Source organism: Aricia agestis, chromosome 10 (assembly GCF_905147365.1).
Source record: "Aricia agestis chromosome 10, ilAriAges1.1, whole genome shotgun sequence".
NCBI lineage: Eukaryota > Metazoa > Arthropoda > Insecta > Lepidoptera > Lycaenidae > Aricia > Aricia agestis.
Genome location: NC_056415.1, coordinates 5,257,543 through 5,281,748, shown reverse-complemented (window position 1 = coordinate 5,281,748; position 24,206 = coordinate 5,257,543). Strand labels below are relative to the sequence as shown.

At 35.2% G+C, this 24,206-nt stretch overlaps 2 protein-coding genes across 2 annotated transcripts in view; both read right to left on the bottom strand.

The window, feature by feature from the left end:
* Window positions 1-318: 318 nt before the first annotated feature.
* LOC121731162 (cuticle protein 8-like) lies at window positions 319-11,467 on the bottom strand. Its single transcript, XM_042120519.1, has 4 exons — window positions 11,425-11,467; window positions 3,390-3,589; window positions 1,386-1,482; window positions 319-453 (listed from the first exon to the last, which is right to left on the bottom strand). The coding sequence occupies exons 1-4, from the start codon at window positions 11,465-11,467 to the stop codon at window positions 323-325; spliced, it is 471 nt and encodes a 156-aa protein (XP_041976453.1). The 3' UTR covers window positions 319-322.
* A 2,924-nt stretch (window positions 11,468-14,391) lies between these two features.
* LOC121731159 overlaps window positions 14,392-24,206 on the bottom strand; it is a gene marked incomplete at its 5' end in the record, with an annotated part of 20,379 nt that continues 10,564 nt past the window's right edge. Inside the window, 6 exons of the mRNA XM_042120515.1 lie at window positions 14,392-14,569; window positions 14,973-15,147; window positions 15,949-16,032; window positions 20,015-20,072; window positions 23,326-23,438; window positions 23,986-24,082. Of these exons, the coding sequence (XP_041976449.1) occupies window positions 14,392-14,569; window positions 14,973-15,147; window positions 15,949-16,032; window positions 20,015-20,072; window positions 23,326-23,438; window positions 23,986-24,082 (705 nt within the window). The remainder of the gene's footprint in view (window positions 14,570-14,972; window positions 15,148-15,948; window positions 16,033-20,014; window positions 20,073-23,325; window positions 23,439-23,985; window positions 24,083-24,206) is intronic.

The window sequence follows — 24,206 nt, the reverse complement described above, 5'->3', positions numbered from 1 at the left end:
AGACGAAAACAATTACTCAAAAAATGCTCGCTGGTTTCTTTTTTACAAAAAACCTTGTTTTAGACATATTTAGACAGACATTTAGGTATTGATAAAACCTAAATTTGCTCAAAACACTTTTTTCATAATCATTATAGTTCGTCTTTTATTCAAGTAAAACTAACTCGGCGATGATTCCGCGCCGTCCTTTTTCACCTGGCATATGAAAGACGGGCGTGAGTGTGAAGAGAGAAGGACGATATTTGATTTTTAGAGTCAGGTGAGCTCTTAACGTCTTTAGATAGTGCTAGGGCAGCTCTACATCTACATTGTGCTCTATACTCTACAAATGGAACGCCTCGTGCTGCGAGATGGGTGCGGTTTTGTGGACGACGGCGTTGAATCCGTTATGTTTGTCGGCGGTGTAGTCCACCGTGCGGATAGAACCGTCCGGCTCTACCACAGTGTACTGACCTGAAAGATAGAGAAAAGAAATTTAGTAGAGGGTAGAGAATGTAGCCTGAGAGATGAGAGGTGCTGAGGAACCCTTCGTCAGTTTGAATATATTTAAAGTTCACACAGATAACTGAATAGCAATTGCAAATCTGTAAAGTGGAACTTTAAAAACATGAGCATAGAAAAATTGTACGATTTGATAATGATGATGATTATATTCTAAGTTAGAAAACTACGAGTATATCATGTAACTTTCAACATCTAGCAATAATAACTTACACGTCGATTCGATCGATGAGAACGTCGAATTATATCCAGCCTTTTTCGTGTTATTTTATTATTATTTAATCACATGGTAAAGTAGTATTAAGGTGGACACTAATCAACGTTACAAAGTGTATGTGAAGTATACATACAACGCCTCCGTGGTCTAGTGGTACAGAGCGCGGCTCTTGACTCGGAGGTCGTGGGTTCGATTCCCGCGTTGGAAACATATTATTTCCAAGTTTGGTTAGGACAATGCAGGCTGATCACCTGATTGTCTGACAAGTAAGATGATCCATGCGTCGGATGGGCATGTAAAAAGTCGGTCCTGCGCCTGATCTCTCGCCGGTCGTGTCGGTCTGCCGTCCCACTGGGTTATGAGAGTAAAGGAATAGAGAGTGCTCTTGTGTACTGCGCACACACTTGGGCACTATAAAATTACTCCTGCGTAGCTGGCCTGGTTTCAATGAAACCGGCCACCGTCACCGAAACCGGTGTGGGAGATATTATTATAGAAGTATACATAGCATTTGCGTAGTACCTACCCGTAGCACGACGTACTACGACGACGATACGACTGCACGAATGCTCGCTGTGTGACAAGTTACATAACACCTCGTAACGTTGGTACCCACTTTCACAGATCTATTTTTTTTTAAGTTTTATCAACTCGCATAATGGAATACCTTTGACTACGTCCCCGTCCCTGCTCTCGTGGTGAGTCTTGATATCGCCGGTGTGGAAGTCGTTGACTCCGTACTTGAACACGTACTTCGGATACGCCTGGAAAGAGAAAATATCAGAGTTCAATTCCATACTTCAATACTCTAATTACTATTATATACTCTAAATTCTAATATTATAAATGCGGAAGTGTCTGTCTGTCTGTCTGTCTATCTGTTACCACTTCGCGCCCAAACCGCTGAACCGATTTTGCTGAAATTTGGTATGGAGCTACTTAGAGTCCCGGCAAAGGATAAGGGATACTTTTTATTAAATTATAACAGTAAGAAGACATCCCTCCACTTAAGGGTCGAACGTCTGCAGTCTCGCCACAAGGTCAACTTCAGTGCCTTTGTGGTAGTACCGACGCATCTTCTGTCAACCTTTGAAGCGGAGGAATTCTGGCCGACTAATGTGGTCTACCGAAGGTTCCGGGGGAGACTCCGGAATAAAGCGCGCGTCACGTCGCCGATAACTCGTGATAAAGTGTAGTTATTAAGTGTATAATATAATTTATATGTATCTTAGTCATTAAGGTATATATTGTATGGGCCTATGTAGCCTATATAATAAATAAAAATTTAATCGGAAAAATGTACAGTTCCTGCGCGATAAACGAATTTTGGCGCAACGGAGTTGCGGGCGTCATCTAGTTTCATATATTTTTTAAATGATTATTATCAAAAATCTTTTGCATGAATGGAAGCATCAGCATTCTCAAACATAGTCAGTCTAATCAGTACATGAGGTAATAAGTAATTATTGCAGTTGTCCTCACGATGTTTTCCTAACAAGCTTCAAAGTTCCACTTCATAAAATGTCCTTTTGGAGCGCGTCTGAGATTAAACCTACAACACACCGAACTATGTCCATAAAACTATTGTATTTAATTATTATTTTATTATCTACATTACATGAAAGAACTTACTACTTACTCCAACCTATCTACATACAGTGCTCCCAAAGTGATAATGCGCATAGAAATGTTCGTAATTTTTCGGCGACGATCGTATTTCCCGAGCGTCGGAAGACGTCGCTGCAAGCGCTGTTTTAAAACTTAACTTTAAGAAAAACAGCGCTTTGCAGTGACGTAGAGGCGCCTGACGTTGCTTGGACGTTACATTGGTAACGCCGTGATGGCTTCCCGACACTGACGGACTGGCGATAGCGGACAGCCACCAGCTATATGATATTTACTTCTATTTCCTTTGAACAAGGTGCAAAATGCAAGTTTCATAGATTCAGGTGTTTTCGTGATTACGACAATTAGCGAAGATTTCCATGCGCATTATTATTTTGGGAGTACTGTACTATCTACTACTTCTAGGGAAAAAACTAATAAATTGTAGTTAAACAGTGATGAAGTTTCGTACTCAGCAGACATTCAGGATGTGGTGGCAATGACTGCCAGTTCCTGCTCAGTTCCTCATGCGACTGAACCTTAGCGAAGCCCCAATCACCCATTGTTTAAAGTAATCTAACGTAACGAAATATTTGCATCTACCTCTTTAATTATTATCTTAGATCTTAAAATCTACATTGCCTTTTGAATTCATTTCCGAATACTAAATCATGATAAATATTATCATTTTAAAGTGAACTTTCAAATATATTTTTTTATGAAATAAGGGGGCAAACGAGCAACCGGGTCACCTGATGGAAAGCAACATCCGTTGCCCATAGACACTCGCAGAAGAGCTGCAAGTGCGTTGCCGGCATTTTAAGAGGGAATAGGGTAATGGGGTAGGGAAGGGAAGGGAATAGGGGAAGGCAGGGAAGGGAATAGGGTAGGGGATTGGGCCTACGGTAAACTCACTCACTCGGCGAAACACAGCGCAAGCGCTGTTCACGCTGGTTTTCTGTGAGAACGTGAACGTGGAATTTCTAAAACACTATGCTTGGTAAAATTTTAGAACACATGCTACGTTACTAATTGGCATTTAAATATAATAATATAAAAAACTTACATAGTAATCCACGTGTTCATCTTCTTGTAGGTGATGGACGTCGTAGAAATTTCTTGGCTGGGCCTGCAAGAAGCTGGCTGCCGGTCGCTGGTCCACCGGCCTGAGGTATGTGAACACACGCCCGTATACGCACACCACTAGCGCTGATGCCAATAGGAAGTACTGAAGGAATATAGGAAGTATAGCTGTTATTAGAATGTCTACCAAATATAACATAAAGAGGGTAAGGCTCAATTTGTACCGCCGTGGAATGGAACGAAAGCGACTTCTTGCAACGAAACTGAACTTTATACCAATAGTCAAAAAATTGGACGCGCGTCTTCCGCAGATTTCTCGAGAATTCTCCGGTTTTTGACTCGTATTTAAATTACATAGATTTTATTGTGCTGTGTAGTTTTGTTGCAAAAATTCGCTTCCATTCCATTCCGCGGCGGTATAAATTAAGCCAAAGGTTGCGCACTACGTTAGCAATAGTCCGCGAAATATCCCGGAATTAGTCTATAATATAACATATGTGAAAATTAATCTCTGTATACCTGTTTTTTTTCGTATAAATATTATTTAAAGTATTATTTTATTCATTCCTATATTCACATTTTTTATCCTTACGTTTGTTAATCTTCTCCTTCAACCAAAGCTGTATGAATGAACTGTAAACCTTTATTATTGGCCACTGAAATCAAACCCACTGTGGTGGTACAGTGATCCAATGAGCCATGGACCCTCGGAAGCAAGTGTGTGAAACTTACACGGATTGTAATCATTCTTCCTATCAACCGATACGTTATGTACAGGGTAATTATCAACTCGGTAACGTAATAATAGAATTAATATGTTTAGGTAAGTCAAACTCCTTTGGGTGTTATAATATAGATGACGAAGAAAGTTATAATTATTTTATTTTTATATGCCTATTATTATTGAATGAAAATACAGATCGAAAAAGTGACAAAAAAACGTATATTTAAAGAGAGCGCTAAATATGATTTTTTTTTTCTATGAATTTACGAATTCAACTTACGAATGAGCAATACATATTTTGAAAATCATAAAACAGGGTTCTCTTGTAATATTTACATACGAGTATTATATTTATTTTAAACAAAAATGCAACAGAATAACAATCTGTATATAGGTATATAGGTTTATAGGTATATATTATAGTTTCTTCTCTTATTTTACTTAAACTAAAAAGAGACCATATTTATATCAAGTTGTTTTGTAGTGGTAGCTCTATCGATTCTGGCTAGACAGAAGTTTTGGTGGGAAAAATATGTATTGGAAATGCATTTAAAATATAATATCAATTTCTAGTGGTACACCCTGGCTCCGCCCGTGGTACATACTACATTCACACTATAATAGCACGCAGGGACATCTTAGCTATATATTGATATAATAATTTTGAAATCGGTCCAATAGTTACTGAGATTATGGCGTTCAAACAAACTCTTCAGCTTTAAAAGTATAGATAATACTACCCTCCCTGTAACTATAATTTCCCACCTACTAAAGTGATTTGCTTTAAGTGCTGCATAAATCAAGACTTTCTGTTTTTCTAGAAAGTAGTAACATTTGCTTGAAACAGTCGTAATATTTAAGTTGTACAATCATTAAGACGTGTTGAGGTGGATGGTGACACACCTCCTTATGTAAATACATAATTAAAAATAGTACTTAATAATAATAATCTTATATATATAAAATTCTCATGTCACAATGTTAGGCCGTGTACTCCTCCGAAACGGCTTTATTGATTTTAACCAAATTTTATATGCATATTTAGTGGGTCTGAGAATCGGCTACTGGGTACTTTTTATATTGATAAGTGCATTTGTTGAGACTGACGGCGACCATTGTTTGTGCGACGGGATAGCGATGGACGTTGCCATAGAGATATAGTCACTTCAATAAAACCATATGGGCGAAATACTTTATATAGTAAGCAGCAGGTAGAGTACCAATTGAAATTTAAACTGTAGCAAAATAATGATACCCTTTTTAATCATTCTCTGGGGATTTACAAAACTTCTATTGTTAAATCATAAACACATTTTATTATATTACCTATGAAAAGTTTATAAATATCTTTACTCTAAAATATAAAAATTTTAGAGTCTTTAAAAATCTATATTTTTAAACAAAAACCTTACAAAAAGAAACTTTATGATCATAATATCAATAGGTGGTAGGTAACTATCTGACTATATTATGATAATTGATAAATTAATCATAATAATTATTGTTTGGACAAAAGTTAAATGATTGATCATGTCACACTCATGTTACATAATGACAGACCATGAAGTCAGTAAGAGTCAGTCAACAATAACATGTCTATGACAATAACTGTGACATAATTCTACACGGTAAGTAAACAATAGTGGTTACGCCCCTGTCAATAAACAAAAGATTTTTTGCTTCTCACGTTAACTTTCTGTCGTTTTAACTTTTTTTCAATTTCCCTGAAGAATATCAAGTGTACATAAAAGATATTTTACTTAAACAAGTAAATTGAAGCCTTTGTGGACACATATGCTTCAATTTACTTCTTTGCGGATGATTAATATACATTTTTGTCCAAACGAAGTACAAGAAGTTCAGAACGGATAATGTAGTGCCGGTAAAAAATATATTTTAAACGGTATGGTCAGTATGGTTACCCAGGTACCCAAATAAAGCACTATCGCAATTTAGTCGAGCTATTCCAGATGAATAAACTGTTCAATAAGTTATAATTATTACAATTTGTTGAAGGAAAACGTGAAAAACTTTTCACGATGTTTTTCTTCAACATGTTTGTACATTATAATATGAATTCGACTACGGGCGCACAAAAAGGTTGTAATCATTGAGTTTATAATGATAAATATAAAGTAAGTACGCGCAATTGTATAATTGTATAATGTAAAATTTTATGTAGAAGCTCATGCATTTTAATTTTTAAAGAAAAGTAAGTATCTCGTAACATTTCATATATTTCTTAAATTCTTACATTCTCTACATGAGAATTCTTATATAAATAATGGCTTTCAGTACAGCCTTAAATAAATATAATACATAAATATTTTTTCGTCAACTAGGTATATTATAATTTAATCAGAATATCTATGGACGCGATTGCGAATTCGACAACATAATATACTATCCTCACTCCATGTATGTAAGCTAAGTATGCTGTCACAATATTGTTTATTATATTTGTGTTCCTGAGATTAGCGCGTTCAAATAAGCCCTTTCAAATAATTTTCCCCATTTTTTCCACATTTTCCTATATTTCTTTGCTCCTATTAGTCTTAGCGTAATAAAATATAGCCTATAGCCTTTCTTCATAACTGGGCTATCTCAGACTGAAAGAATTTTTCAAATCGGACCAGTAGTTCCTGAGATTAGCGCGTACCCGTTACCCTTTACTAAAATTCTATACATTATTTCCTTAAATCCCTGTACCTAATATTATTTTGTTTATTGTTATTATTATCAACCAAATAATATAGCCCATATTTTGTCTATACAATCCTCACCTTAAGGCTCATTTTCACTTCGATTTTTCACAACAAAACCACAAAACAATGAAAAAAAATTCGAACATTAGTTTCGATAGCTCGTTATCGTATGTGTGGAGTGAAACCGCACAGTGTATATAAGTGGTTGTGGAGTTCTGGTGGTGGAGCCGGCTATGTACAGTCAGTGAACCAAGCGTAGTATTTTTTTTTAAGAAAATAAAGTTAGGGATCCCATTCAACCTGTGCATAAGGTTTGGTACAATTTGATCGAATATCAAGACGCGAGCAAAAAAATCCACATTTAAAGTCTAAAAAGTACGTACGTAACGTACGTAAAGTACGTATGATGAATCAATTTTTTTAAGAGCCTATCAATTTCAAATTCTGATTAATACTCGTATCATAAAGTTTAAACTATAAGTTATTTTTGTCACTACTTTATATAATTTTATCTCTGGGCAATTAATCTTAGAATGGTATTTTTAATGTTAATTTTATAGATCAATACACAGTCAATTAAACAGACCATTAGAGCTACGAGTAGAAACTTGTAAATAGACAAAATGGTTTTCTAAAATTTCATCCCAAAGGGAATCAAAATTAAGACTGCACCTGACCCTAACTTGACTACATAGTTAAACCTAGATCTCAAAATCTGTATGGTCTGGAAAACTGATTTTTTACACAAGTAACTTCAGTTCATGAAGATTAAATGCTCAACACGAAAGCACGATTACTGAAAGAATGATCGATAATTTATTTTTTACAAAAAACCTTGTTTTAGACACATTTTTGCTTGGATCTTCGAAGTTTGCTGTCTTTTCTTTAATTTTTTTTAATATCTAAAAAGGCGTTGATAATAGGTTTTATCAACGCCTTTTTAGATATTAAATTTGCTCAAAACACTTTTTTCATAATCATTATAGTTCGTCTTTTATTCAAGTAAAACTGACTTGGCGATGATTCCGTGTCGTCTTTTTTCACCTGGCATATGAAAGACGGGCGTGAGTGTGAAGAGAGAAGGACGATGTTTGATTTTTTGCATCAGGAGCCCAAGCTTATTAAGTAAGATCGAGTGATCTCATAAGACGCTGCACGAGGTTATATCACATCTCGTTAACTAAACGATAACACCATCATTTTGTACTCAGAATACCACAGACGAGGCATGCGAGAAATAATAATGGGCGAATTATTAAAACATGCTCCGGATTCTTACATGTCAATGAATTAGATCGACTACGATATAACTTTCGCCCTCGTTTCCGTCAAGCGAGAAAAGGATAGGAATAACAATCGATCGATGAAAGCACACGTAATGCCAACAAAAGTAAGATTAAATAATCAGTAATTGATTCAACATTTCGCAAGAAATCAACTAGTACTGTTTCCTTCCTTCCTCAGTTAAACGGATTACAAGAACACACATAACACCGTGTATTGTAATGTTAATAACAAATGAAAAAACCTATAAAAAATATTATTGTGGTAGTGAATTATTTAATAGCGTTCAATAATTCAATAATTACTTTAAAACTAATAGAGCATCGAATATACAATAGTGATGCTGTGATTTTTGTAAATTCTTAATTGTAAACGTGCAAAACTTAAAACTTTGAAGATTAAATTTATCATCTTTTTTGTCATGCAAACGTTGCCTTTTTGGTAACATTTCTAAATAATATTATTATCATAAGATATATACTTATTGAAAGTTTATATGTCCTTACGGCGCCCCCCTTCTATTCTTTTACATATTCGCAGATAGTATGGGCATGATAGTGATGTGTTACTGTAGCGATAATTTAGTGTACAACAGAGATAGTATAAAAAACATTTTAAGCCGGATAATCATAAATGACAGTGTAGAAGATTCTATAAGATCACAGGCAAAATTATTGATGGATATTGTCCAGAACAACCGTATGGAAGTAAGCACATGTTAAGGGGGCGACTAACCTAAAAGTGTCGATTTTATAATTCATTTTTATACTTGAAAATAAGCCCTGAATTGTTTCATTTTCTAAAATAAGATACTACATTATATTTTCGAGAATTCGATCTGAGCAAAAACACGATATCTTAAAATTTTCTGAGCAAAAACACGATGCATGTAATTTTCACGATTTTTTCATTTATTGCCATAACCGTGCATTGAACTAAGTTAATATTTTAACACATTGTATAAAATTCTAACATTGAGAAATCGACCTAGCGGATTTTTAACATGTTGTATATTTATCGAGTTATTGAGAAAAAACTATTTTGGCGATGAATCCGCGTCGTTCTTTTTCACCTGGCATATGAAAGACGGGCGTGAGTGTGAAGAGAGAAGGACGATGTTTGATTTTTGGGGTTAGTCGCCCTCTTAACGTGGACATGAAATCTGTACTAAACTTCATGGCCGTGTGCTCAACCTATACTATTCTTGTTATACAAACTTCGACGACGTTTAAATTTATATCATTAGAATATTTCATATTCATATTCATATCAAGCACGAAAAACCGCTAGCTGTATGTCTTACTAGCTGTGCCCCGCGGTATTACCCGCGGTTTAAGTGATCTATAATAAAAGATTATGAAAAGTACCAAACGGGACGATTCTATAATGGTTTATGGTAGTGATGAAGATGATAATGATGAATTTTATTTGCATAGTAGCATATGCTTTCCGGTCTTAAAACAACGTCGAAACTCTCAAACTTGTATCTATAAAGTGTCAAGAGTTCTCTCAGCACTTTCCGAACCATGGTATACCTTGGTGCAAAATCTTACTTGTTGGTAGCATATGCTCAGAATATTGCTCACTAAACCGAAATCACCACATGTTTCCATATAAATTTCGAGGAGTTCCCTCGATTACTTATGGATCCCTTCACACGTTACCACTTTATATCCCAATTTGGTTCCATATCCACGAGGAATATGGAACCAAATTGGGATAATCGTTGAACATAAAAACGGCCAAGTACGTGTCGGCTGGCTTCGCGCTTACAGGGTTTCGTAGTACCGATAGTATTTTTTAAATTTTTGTATGGTTAATGAATGTACCATCGAGGAAGTTGATTCCTATGCAATTGACAGACCAACGTTATTTGGTCGAATATGTCAATTCAATGTTAATTGTGATCTGTCAGCTGGGTTTGACGTAACGCAATTAAACTACTTAGGTCCCCGATTTGCATAGGAATCAACTTCTCTGATAGTACATTTATAACGTGTTTTACACTACTAACAACATCGTCTCAGTTACTTTCAAAGGAATATGAACGAAAAGTTCCTTTATACTTCGCCGAATACATTTTTTTTAGTTTACTCAATAACTTATGAAGTCTTCTTAGCCGTGATAGTTTTCCTTTTAAATTCAGCATATTTCTTACTCCTGTGATTTTTTTCACATTTCCAAAAGCCACCGTTTTGCAAGTAGAAGGACTTAGGGAAGGGGAAGTAGACTGGACTCTAACGACTTTTTCCACTTTAAAATTTAATATTTACAAACGGATCCCTAATTCGGAAAATGATCTTGAATACTCATAATATTTTAAAAAAACCTATCCAATGACACCTCACACGATGGAGTGGACGCGAAAAAAAAATCATCCCCGCTTGATGTGTAGGGAAGCTACCGTAAAAAATATTTTTTTTTTAAGATTTCATGTACCATTTTGTCGGCATCATTAGTATATTGTGTGTTCATGCCAAATTACAGCTTTGTAGGTCCTATAGTCATTAGTCTCTGAGCAAAACCGCGGACAGACGGACAGACAAACTGACAGACGGACAGACCGAAACTATAAGGGTTCCTTGTTGACTACGGAACCCTAAAACTCTAATATAACACCTCCTCCATTTTGAAAGTCGGTAAAATTAGTAACTATAATATCAAATAGCTCTAGCTCTTAGGAGCTCTGTCTGAAAGAGCTTCTATAATTTAAATAAATTGGTATTACTTTGGAAGCTGATATCATAAGTATAATAAACAAAAATAGGAAATTAATAACGGAGAAAGGAATGTTTATACGCTGAAGATTATTGCTGTATTTTTATTATAATTTTGTAGCTTTCCAATTATGAGTTAATAAGACACTAAAAACGGTAAATTACGGCATCTCCGTAGGGGGAGCGTCTTAAAATAAAATAATAATAAAGAGGACACGGTAAAATACAATTCAAACGTAATAAAACGCTTTTGCTACTGCAACTTGCAAGTGCTTCACCAATATAACTTTTTATCGTACTAAAAAATTATGGCAAATGTGTTATTACTCAAGCCATATCAAAACCGTTGATCAGAGCGCGTAATAAAGTCAGTACTTATTAGAATTGACTGGCTATTGAAACACTTCTACATCAATATTATACCAACGATGGATTTAAAGACATTGAAGTTAAAACTAAAAACAAAAAGTTTTAGAAAAATGAACGAACTTGAACATTTAATTTTTCAACTGAGACCGTTAACGTTATTAGAATATTCCATGGGCGTGTTCAGATATTACGCAAGGAATGGCCGACTCTGGCCCGTACCGATCGTATTGAGAGCATACGGGGTGTTAGTGTTGGCTGCCATTTTAGTGTTACTAGCGCTCGCTATCCACTATGAGTACAACTATATTGCAATTTATCCGCCACAGATCCTGGTAGTTGTAGCAATGGTTCTGTTTATTAGGGGTTTTATTGTTATGCAAGTACTTTTATACACTCTTGGGGTGTACGGTAGAGAAGACATGGAAATTTTGAAAAAAACATCGCAAGTTGACAAAATATTGGATCAACCGTTTCGAGCGCAGACGCTGAAAAGAACTTTACTTTTAGCACTTGTCCTAACTTTTATTATCGTAGTACTGTTGATATGGATGTATTTTGACTATAATTTAATTAGATCTGGATTTGCATCAAAATTTCTAAGTTACTTTGCAATTACTAAAGTTCTTCTGGGAAAATTTGCTTTTCTTGTTTATATTCAATTAGTGGCAAAACGAGTAAAGGCTATAGGAGATGTACTGGAAATCCTAAGCAATACGACTCTTAGTACAATGAAGACCAGAGTTTGTAAAGATAAAGAAACGTTTCGCAAGCTATACAGACTGTCCAAACGGAAAAATGTAGTCCGGATGCTAGCTCAAGCATTTGACAAAGCTGCTACCACGGTCTCAATTATAAACAAGGGATTCAACTATGATATACTTGTTGCCTTTCTGGCGACATTTTTTCACAATATTACTCTGATTAAAAGCCTAATCATTAAGGATATCGAACAGCTGATGTTTGATTACATATACGTTGTTATATCTTACTTGATCGTGGATCACATGGGTACGATGGTAATGTGTTACTATGCCAATACCTTACGATGCTACAGAGATCGTATAACTAAGGTTTTAAGCCTGATAATATTTAACGATAGTGTAGAGAATTTCGTAAGATTACAAGCCAAAGTATTTCTGGATGTTACACGCAACTACCGTATGGAAGTAAGTGCGTATCACATGTTCAACGTGAACATGCAGTCTGTACTTCGCTTCTCAGCCGTGTGCACAACGTATACTGTTCTCGCTGTACAAACTTCAAAGGCCGCTTATAAGAAATAATAAAGTGAAGCTGATGCAACCGCTGTCGTCAAATCGACATATCGGCAACAAAAATGTTTATTTTATGGGTCATAGTAACATTAGCAACGATTTTATGCGGACTCTTAAAGGGCAGGACTGCCGTGCAGTCCTGCCGTGAATGGGCTTCACTGATTAGTTCACACTCGGTGTTGCCGGCCGGAAACACCGAGTGTGAACCAATCTAGAGGGCTACTGGCATTTGCGGCCCTTGACGGATATAGTAAGATCATTCATAACTGCTCCACCACACGCTATAGTGACTGTAGCAACAGTTCTAGCTATGAGGGGTTTTACGTCTTTTCAACTATTTTTATACATACGCGGAGTTTACGCTAAAAAAACGTAAAAATTGTAAAAAAAACTTATAATGTATTGCTAAAATATTACAGGAGCTACTAAAGCTAAAAATATTTTTGTTGCTATCTTTTTTCCTGGTGATTGTTGGAGCACTGCTGTTGATATGGATGTGTCGCAGTCATCTAATGAATGTGTCATTTAATGAACACGCTAGTCATACAATCGGATTGCAGATTGAACCAGATGACTGCGACAGATGTATTGTGATTATTATTTTATTAAATCTGGAATTGCATTAAATCTGTTAAGTTACATTACAATAACTAAAGTTATTTTAGGAAAATCAGCTTTTGTAGTGTATGCTACGAATAATAAAATTTTAAACTAGTGGCAAATCGTGTGAAGGTAATAGTCGATGTACTAGAAATTTACGACTGTGGTGATCTTAGCCGATTGGATACAATAGTTGATGAGCATAATAAAACGCGTCATAAGCTTTACAGAATGTCCAAATGCAAATATATCGTCCAGAACCTGGCTCAAGCTTTTGATAAAGCCTTTACCACAGTTTCAATCATAAACGAAGGATTCAATTTTGATATCATAATTGCTTTTGTGATATTTTGTCAACAATCTTGCACTGATTGGAACTGTGACTAGTTATTAACAAGGAAATGTTCTAGGTTTTATGTAAGTTATAAAATTTATTAGGCACATTAGTAATGTGTTGCTATAGCTTACACTCTGCTCTACTGCAGTGATCGTATAAATAAGGTTTTAAGCCGGATAATAATCAATGACAGCATACAGAATTCTGTAAGAGCACAGGCTAAAATGTTTCTGGATGTTATACGTATACAGAACGTATACGTATAACATGTCTAACGTAGACATGAAGTCTGTACTAAGCTTTATAGCTGTGTGCACAACCTACACGATTCTTGTAATCCAGACAGTGCACTAAAGGGTAAAGGGTATACTTACCTCTAGTTACAGAAGTTACTTAAAAACCTCAATAAACAACAAAATGTTTTCTTGAGGCACATTTTCTTTTCTTAGTTTTTTGAAAGTTTAAGGTTTTACTGTAATACTAATTTGTTGTAACTTGTAAGTATTGAAACAATGTTACAATATTACATTATGTTACACCAAAATAATATGTTTTCTTAAATAATAGCACCGTGTGATTTCATAAGAAATAAACAGAAAAGTTTAAAAATTGATTGTAGTATTGTAGTGTATTGTGTGATTGTGTATAGTCATCAACGTTATTAATTATTACTAGTTTATAGTACCAATACGACCAGAATTGGCATCGTCTTTCATGTATATAAAAGTAGGAAAACGACGATTATTATTGTACTATTAGGTTGCTGTGTCTTTAATTGTTATGCTTAGATAAAATATTATAATTCATTGCACACTGTGTTACGAAATAAATGTGGTTTCTGCGTTGCTCTTCTTTTATTACAAACCTTTACCACTTGAACACACAATTATTATTATGTTTACCAATATTATGAACTACGAATATGAATATTACATTCAGGGATAACGCACTAAAAGTAAATTTTATTTTAATACTTTAATATAGCAAATATACACTAGGTCGTTGAAGCTTGTTATATTCTCTTCTTGGAAAGCTGTTTGAATAGCTTATCTTATTCTTGGGTTTGTTCGGCCTCGTCCAAGTGATGGAGGACTCTGTTGTTTCCGGAATTGCATACGAGGTGTAGGCTTCTTTTTTCGGTTCACTTTTAATCCTTAAATGTAACAGACTATAGATTAATATCCAGATATATGATGTTGATAAACATTTAAATTTCAATTAATTTAATTTAATATTTTTATAGCGACATGTTTTGCTTTAGTAATTTGAGATCATAGAGTACAATTATTACTGTAAATCCCAGAAAATACCATCCTTATCGTAGAATTTTATACTACTCTACACTACTTTAACGTATACGTCTATAACTTTATCTTTCTTTATTTATTGAGTTTATTGAGTCATATTAATACATAGAAATACAGACTAAAAAAGGCAATAAGCTACGTATTTTGATTATACAGTATATTTAAGTTGTCAATATTGGTAGATAGTAGAGGTTGCTTTATGAATGTAAAGATTATTTTCTCTTTTAACACTATCTAGGTTTAATTTACCTGTATCCTTTTTCGTCGGCTATATACTGGAAATGTCGAGACCTCCCTCTTGGGTCGGTGTAGCCGTACGTCCCAACCACTGTGCCATTGGGGTACCGTTCTTCTGTGCGGAACTGAGTGTTGCCAGTGTTAGGGTCCACAAAGTCGTATCCAAATGAATACGTTCCGGGTTTATCTAAAAAAAAGGGGCAATTAAAATCAGTGCAAGTGCGAGTAAGAACCAGGAATGGGACTAATTAGATCGCTTCGCGGAAGATTATACACAACACCATAGTTGCTAAATATTATTACAAATTTTATATTTTATTATACGACGTATTATTTGACGTGGGAGAGCCATGCTTCGGCACGAATGGGCCGGCTCGACCGGAGAAATACCACGTCCTCACAGAAAACCGGTGTGAAACAGCGCTTCCGCTGTGTTTCGCCGAGTGAGTGATCAGTGAGTTTACCGGAGGCCCAATCTCCTACCCTTTTCCCTTCCCTACCCTCCCCTATTTCCTACCGTACCCTCCCCTATTCCCTTCCGTACCCTCCCCTATTCCCTTCCCTACCCTCCCCTATTAACCCTTAAAAGGCCGGCAACGCACCTGCAGCTCTTCTGATGCTGCAAGTGTCCATGGGCGACGGAAGTTGCTTTCCATCAGGTGACCCGTTAGCTCGTTTGCCCCCTTATTTCATAAAAAAAAAAAAACAGTGTTTTGGTGACATAAAGCGTGGTTCTTGAGTTGGAGGCCGTGCCCGATCTTGCTTTAGAAAAATAACTATAATACAGGCTCAATCACTTAATTTATATTGTTGGATGGGTGAAATTTTTATTATTGCGCCTGGACTTGTGACAGTCGTATCGGTTACCCGACCTTGTAAACTGCGCACACCACTCTTGAACACTATAAAATTACTTAAAGCCCACTGCCATCATCTTGAAAACCGATCAAGGAAGTATCTAGGAAAAATATGTTTTTCTCTAACTTACCATCTATATTTGTATAGTAATAATTAGGACTATCAGACGCCAGGGTCAGTCTTGGTCTTCTAATACCAGCCAAACTTTGTGACACTGTGAATAGTAAAACCTAAAAAAAGAAAACAAAATATGAAAAACAAAAAAGAAAAAGTACCTACTTAACTATGTATGTACTTTGGTCCATTTTTCGTTTAATTTCCATATTATTTTTATAATATTATTATTTAAAATACATTTTATGAAAGAGAGCATATATTTATTTCATTTTTATACTCATATGATTATTATTAATAACCCGGAAATGATATTTTTAATCAACAGTGTTTTAACAAAGTGCCTGTGTGAGTAATGAATAATGATACTCATTCGTCAGTTTTTCCATTAAGTTCTAACAGTAATGGTATTTTTAAATCGGTATGTTTTTTTACGATAACAAAGTGCTTGCTCGACAAATTTTAAGATTTTTCGGCTCCTTAAATTTTTTTAGCTTTAAGAAAATAACTGCAATGACTGGAGTGCGGTAAAATTTAAAATTATTTTAAGCATTCAGATTTTTTCTGCTAGACTGGCCACCAAGAAAATTTATAATTGGACTATAATTTTATATTGGATTTTAAAAAATAGTTTTCAAGTTACGAGGGTACAGATTAACATCCCACCTACCTATATACAGGTCAAAATCTTAACCCTCCTTTTTGCTTCACCGTAGTCGGGTAAAAATTAATATTATTAGTACCTACATATTTTGTTCAAAATATCGCAACGTTCAGTTTAGTTATATACCATACTCTTAATGTTCCTTATTTCATTCTATTTTAAGGCAAAACTATTAAATCGTCAACACTTTTGTGCTATAGGCATTTTATAGTATAAATCCAACAGCAAGAAATTCCATTAAAATTTAGTTTATTCTGTGTTATTCGGTCATAAAATTTTACTTTTGACTTGGCAGTTACTTACGATTTTCGATTGGTTTAATTCGTAGTTAAGACGCCTTAATAAAAATATTAGCAATTCGATTAAAGAATCAAAGTATTATAAATCCTTACCAACATAAACTGTATCCTCAACTTGCACATCATCACTTATTTGAATACTAACCAGCGGACGTCTGAGACACGAGTGAGTCTGTTTATGAGTAAACTCCTGAACGACACTTTGAGGTTGGCTCAGTGGGTGAAGGCAATTCCCATATCCGATAAGTGACGTCATGCCATTAGCCAGAATAAGGAGTAGCCAGCAGCATGTAACGGTAGTACTAACAAGGCAAATCGCTTAAAACAGCTAGAAAGCCGAAATAAGGCTGAAGACACACGAGAACAAAATGGTGTCTTAAAAGCAAAGGCACGTTAAAAGAACAACAATCCTTATTGGCATACCTAAACTTACAAGTTCATATAAAATGTCGTATTTTGGTGTACACCTATGAAACATACGCCAATCGATAGAGGAGATGAGTACAAACAATAAATACTCTTTGACAAAATGTAGTAAATGATATACTTTATGAGTTATTTTACACCATCGTTTATACCTACCTACAATCTGGAATATTTAAAAAAGTATATCATTTACGACATTTTGTCAAAGAGTATTATTGTTTATAATTATTTTCTCTGACGATTGGCGTAGGTTTCATTGGTGTACACGAAAATAACTTTAGGTATGCTAAGCTCCAAACAAAAAGGTTCGAACTCTTTTAAGAATTAAGACATTAGGTATCTGGACTTATATTCATCTGGACATTTTATAAAGAATTAAATTGTTTGTAATATACCTACGTCCTACAATGTATGCTCATTGCTCTCTTTTTCTCCGGATTTTTCAAGTTTTTATTGGCAAAAGTCTTTATATTTATAAGAAGACATGTATAGGTATAAGGTACGTATGTCACAAGTCACAACATAACCTTTGTCATATGGCGCGGCCGCATATACGTAGTGCTTCGTGCTAAAACCGATACTATTGGACGATCTGCGTGTATCGTCCAATAGTATCGTCTCATAGGCCATAGCACGAAGCTTCGGAAGATAGACGCAGGTGCGGCCGGGCCGGTACGATGAGCAATTGGAAACTACGGATGTGACATGTCTTTACAACACAAACTCAAACAGCGGCGACACTTTCATCAAAACCAGAACTTTAAAACTAGGCAAAGAAAGATCACGTCATTTTCCTTAAATAAAAGTAAAAGATAGAGCAGGAAATGAACAGTCTAAAGTCTTGTCCATTTCTTAATTTTAATTCCTTTTATCAAGTGTTACTAGCTATTTGACCGAGCTTTGCTCGGTATTCGATAAAACACGAATTAAATGACATTTTCTAAAAATGATTCCTAGCTAGATCGATTTATCGCCCCCGACACCCCCTATATACTAAATTTCATGGAAATCGTTGGAGTCGATTCCGAGATTCCAATTATATATTATATACAAGAATTGCTCGTTTAAAGATATAAGAATTATAGAAATGAAGACGTGTTTTATTATAGGGCTAATTTTGCACTTGTTGTAGGCAGAGGAGAAATCTGAACGTTATAAAATTGCCATATTTGCCTCCTCGCTATGTCATCGCGATGCCGGCAAAGGAATGTGTTATAATATTATTCATATTCTTATCATAATATTATCTTATTTAGCATTATTTTGGTTGTTGGCAATTGTCACCTTGCTTTCTTTTAATATTTTATCTTTGAAAAAGAACTTTTAGTAATGATTGAGAGAGGGGGAACTAGCGCTGTTTTCATACAAAAACGTTATTTTTGACAGTTCTTCTTTACCAGCCCATTGACATATTCATTTAAAGCCTTGGTGCACTATATATGTTCAAATTGTAATTTTCCATCTTTTTAGTAAAAGATGGCCCCGTGCGAGTTTCTTACGTCGGTTCTTCTCGCCGGGTTAATTCCCGAACCAGTGGTAGGCACCTTAGTATCAACGTTCAGAAATATTTTTGTAAAAAAATTACTCTGTATAAAAAATATTTTGATTTTGATTGCGGTAGAAATAAAATTATATTTTGTACTCGTAACTCAGTTTGGCCGTTCTACGAATTGCATATTTTAGGTAAGTATACATTATTTTTAATTTCCACGAATTTAATAATCACATGTAGGGTAATAAATATACTGCTACTTAAGAGGAAACGCTAACACTGTTTTTCCATACAAACGTATTCCCCAATTTACTCCCTGGACAATACGTCTAGACAAATGATTTTTATACAATATTGTGATCCGTTAAAGCTATGCCCCTACGTTCGATTTTTTTCTAAATTTATTAAAAAATAAAAAATATGACCCTTGAAATATCGCAAAAAATTAATGTCCCGTACCCCGCCAATCCACCAACCATAAAATAAATTTGAAAGATCTTTAAGATAAAATAAAAACGTAGAGGCATAGACTCACTCTTCCTGAAAATATTTAAAAAATAATAATTAGATAGGCTCTATTTTGAAGGAGGAATCAGAGGACTACGTTACCTCGATTTACTGTATCTGTCTTTATCACAATACACGTGCCGGCGCAGGGTGAACCGTGATGGCAATAGTTTCTTCGTTTAAATTCTACTGCACCCGCGTTCCCTCTTAACAGGTAAATTGTCGAGTAGAAATTTATAAGAAGTAAGTCCAAATAAACATAAATATACTTTATTATGCTTGTGATTTGCTTATTGCTTATAATTACTTATGGCAAGACGACACAATTCACTTAAAAAATAATTTCATTGTACTTCAGATGCAACATGTTTTGTATTTTATTATTTAACTTAAATTACAATATACTTTTATAATTATTTTGTACTTATATACAAGGAATACATAGTCAAGCGTATACAATGCTACAGCTACCCAACAATATCACGCTACTGCGAACCAAACGAGTACAATGATAAGCGAAAAGAAAATCGTGCCTTAGACCAAAACAATTACAGACTACTTATTCCAGAAGTACTCCTTAGTATATTCCAGAAGTACTCCTAAGTATATAACAGAAGTACTCGTTAGTATATTTAAGCAGTACTCCGTAGTATATTCGCGAGTATTGGACTATAGGTGATCGTTTAGTAGAGACCGTGCGGCGCTGCGACTATCGCTGGGGCGTGGGCGATGTGGGCTACTGGAGCCACCACCTGAAAATATGAGAAATAATAAAAATAATATAACGGAAATAGAACGTAAATAAAAAATCAAAGAATACATCCATATACGTTGGAGATGCGAAAGTTGATTTAATTTGGGAAAAGATGCTTTTAGCCGCAAGAAAGGAGATGTTTGAAAGTTTTTGTCCCAGAACATTGAATAGTTTTAATGAAGGTACGGTTCTCCCAAAGTAAACAATATTCAGCGAAACAAAGTTGAGGGAGACATGTAGCAAAATATTATACATAAATCACTGTTATAAAATCAAGACTCTTTGTTGTATTGGCAGTAGAGATGTGCCGACTAGTGTCGGTAAAGCCCACTCCGGCCACTTTCGTAGTCGGCGAAAAGTCGGCAAAAAGCACCGACTATCCGGATTTTTATTATTTTACTATTATTGATATTACATTTAAGTAAAACCTTGATTATTTTGAAATTAACTAGATTCGTATGATGTACAGTAAAAAATATATCCTGAAAACCATCAACTGTATCATGAGCATGACGTTAACATAACCAAAACACAACCCGACACGTTCGCAGGCAGCGTATGCGACTTTATACCCGCGGATCAGCAGTAACAAAGCGTTACGAAAACATCTGAACTCATGATCGCTTTGGCCAAATAGTCAGCCGATTATAAGACGGCTTCTTTGGAACCGACTAATCGGCTAGTCGGCTAGTCGGCAAAGTCAAGATCGGAACCTCTAATTGGCAGCTAAGGTGACGCCGCGTTAAAGTAAAACATCGTTTTGGATATGTTAAAAGATCGTTTGTTTTCTACCCGGCCCGGCCTCTCATAAAAAACAAGAAATGGAACAGCAAGAAATGGAAAGGGCGTAATGCGACAAAATGGTTTTTATCTCGTAATTTAAAAACCATAGATATATTTCATATAAGCTATGGGCACATTATAGTGTACTAATCTATATTGAACTAATCTATCTACACATTTTGGAAGCTTAAATCACTCTCCTCTGTTGGCAAAATTAGAATCCCTGTTTTTATAGAGGTCTTTTTGATTAATTATTCTGTGTTATAAAAGTTGTCCAATCGTGTTATGCTATGGGTAATTCAAAGATAAAGACATTATGAATACTGACAATGAACTTTAATTTCTTAGCTTTAGTCATTGTTGAGAAAAATTGCTGCAGCCAAATTATCAAGGCGTCACCTTAAAACGCGTCAAGTATTTGTAATACTTAAGACTTCAACGCGTTAAAATTAAGTCACTTGTATGACTTGCAAGAGTCACTAAAGTTTATGATTTTATTATTTCACTAATAATAATTGATCCATTTTTATACATTCAGCTTGTTATTGTTTAATTTTATATGTTCAGACTATAAAATTTCAGAATAGAAAAGAAAAGTTCAGAATAGAAAAGATGGTAAGTGAAATTTTTATTTTTAATAAGCAAAAGTTTATAGGTAAGTAACTAAGATGAAGAAAACTTAAGGATTCAAAGATAATATTATCATTTATTGTTATCTCATTTCCGTCCGCCCTTACGCACTATTGCTTTGCGCAATATACCTGAATGAACGCTGAACGCAACATTTAGAGAAATCATGTTTGTGCAACGACAAAACTAGCGATTATTACTTAAATAAGTGAAAAATATTAGTCATGAACTGTCTTTGCTTTTTTATTTAAGAATTATTACAAAATCTATTTTCACGTACTGCATAGACTGATTTACGGTATTGCAAAATATAACTACTTCTAAATAAAATCAAGAAATGGCTGCAAACATGAAAACTTTGTGTCGTCTTACTGTGTGTAAATATTATTTGTAAATGTTTCTTGTGCACAATAAATGATCAAATAAACAAAAAATAAATGCTTATTTTTAGGGTTCCGTACCCAAAGGGTAAAAATGGGACCCTATTACTAAGACTTCGTTTTCTGTCCGTCTGTCCGTCTGCCCGTCTGTCTGTCTGTATGTCTCCAGGCTGTAACTCAAGAACGGTAATAGCTAGAGAGATGAAATTTTCACAGATTGTGTATATCTGTTGCCGCTATAACAATAAATACTAAAAACAAAAAAAAAATAATATTTAAGAGGGGCTCCCATACAACAAACGTGATTTTTTTGGCATTTTTTGCTCTATTTCAATTATAGCAACAGATTGGTACTTGAATGTTTCACACAATCCTTAGTTTTAAGTATACGTTAATATTAAATAAAAAATTAAGAGGGGCTCCCATACAAAAAACACAAATGTTGGCCTAATTTTGCTCTATAATGTTACGGAACCCTTCGTGCGCGAGTCCGACTCGCACTTGACCGATTATTATTTGAAAAGAGCTTTAGGTTAAAGTTATATTTCTCTTTTAACTGCAAAAATAATTACTATAATCCGACGCTCTACTTTGCATCAAAATTAAATGTTTGAAAACGCACACGAGATCTGTTTTCTTCCATCCTTTATCAATGTTAAAAGAACAACATTTTATAGAAATGATATCAACATGGTACTACCAAAGTTTGATGTAATATAGCTCCACAACGACACAACAAAACAAGAGTAACTAATAACTGGTCCGTGTTAAGCATTTGTGAATTAACCCACATTTTTTTATTGAGTTATGAATGCAGTCTTGTTTTAAATGATCTAAAAACATGATTGCTATGTAACTAAACAGGTACGTTTTTTTTTTTTTTTGTGGGATGCTACACAAAATATGCTTAACAGCGTCCAACTATACTCTATCTTGATACTCTGATCCATGTTCCATACCCATTTATGCATAATCTATAGCCTTGCGTAAATAAATAAATATCTTCTTTAGAAATAAAAATGTATTTTCAATGTTCGGGAACGGCTAAACAAAGTTGGCTAATTTTGGTCTTGAAATTTTCGTAAAAGCCCAGGAAAAGACAAACATTTCCTGTAGCCCTAGCATGGCCACAGTAGAAATACGAAAGTATAGATAAACTGTGGAGATAAACTGAAGGTGCCGCTCTATTCTTGACCGCGGCTAGCCGTGACCGACAAAAATTCAATTAAAATGCTACTTTATGACATAGATCAAGTCTATGTCATAAAGTAGTATTTTAATTGAATTTTTAGGACTAAATAGTCTATATTGTCATAAAGTGGCAGCGGCACCTTCAGTATATATTCACAGTTTATCTATACTTTCGTATTTCAACTTTGGCCATGCTAGAGCTACTGAACTTCTACAAAAATTTCAAGAGGATTCTTCGGATCATCTAGTAAGACGTAAAATGTTTACCGGATGTACGGCGTGCCCGGTCCGGTGCACGACGGCGTTGAATCCGGTGTGGTCATCCGCGGAGTAGTTCACCACGCGGGTCGTGCCGTCGGGTTCCACCAGGGAGTAGCTTCCTAGAAGAACAAAAGTATATAATTTTATAATATCATTTGTGTAGATCACAAATAGATAATATTGTGTTGTTAAAAAGACTATGATATTCCAGAAGCTTGATTCACGATTTCCGTTCGACTCGGAATCGGAAACTTTACCTTGCGATCATCGGGAAAGGTTGCTTTTTGTGAAAACATTGTCAATCAGGATCCCAAATTAGCTTAAAGTATTTATTTTTATTAATATTCCTCAGGCCGGCTGTAGACGGACCGCCTGCAAGATGCGGTCGCCGCATGGCGATCTGTAGTTTTCATACTAAATTCATATCCTCAATACACGGACCGCTCGAGCAGTTCCGGGTCGGTGCAAATTTCAACGCGACCGCTCTAGAGTCTAGAGCAGTCGGTTCCAATGCAACTTGCGGTCCGTTAATCGCCAGTCTTATACAAACCTATGACATTAATATGGCGCTGCAAGCGCTACCTAAAAAGTAATACTGATCTACCATTTCAAATTAACAACAAATAATTAAAATAATAATAATTTAATTTTACATTTTCTACGTACCCTTAACAACATCACCGTCTCTGGCCTCCTGTTGCGACTTGATGTCGCCGGTGTGGGGATCCTTGACACCGTAGTTGAATGCGTATTTTGGATACGACTGGAAAACAAAACTGTATAAGGGCCTTTCCACACGACGTATTTTTTGCGCTCGTCTTCAGCGCGTTTTCATCGCGTTTTGGCAGATATAAAGTTTAAAACTTTCAGCTTCCTTGCGTTTGCTG

What these genes read in the sequence shown, in the direction of transcription:
- LOC121731162 (XM_042120519.1), bottom strand. Translation starts at nt 11,467, where the DNA reads ATGGCAGCCAACACTAACACCCCGTATGCTCTCAATACGATCG. An exon ending in GTATGCTCTCAATACGATCG is followed by an intron (nt 3,590 to 11,424) that starts GTACGGGCCAGA and finishes TATATTTGGTAG; the next exon opens with ACATTCTAATAACAGCTATA. An exon ending in GGACGGGGACGTAGTCAAAG is followed by an intron (nt 454 to 1,385) that starts GTATTCCATTAT and finishes TCTATCTTTCAG; the next exon opens with GTCAGTACACTGTGGTAGAG.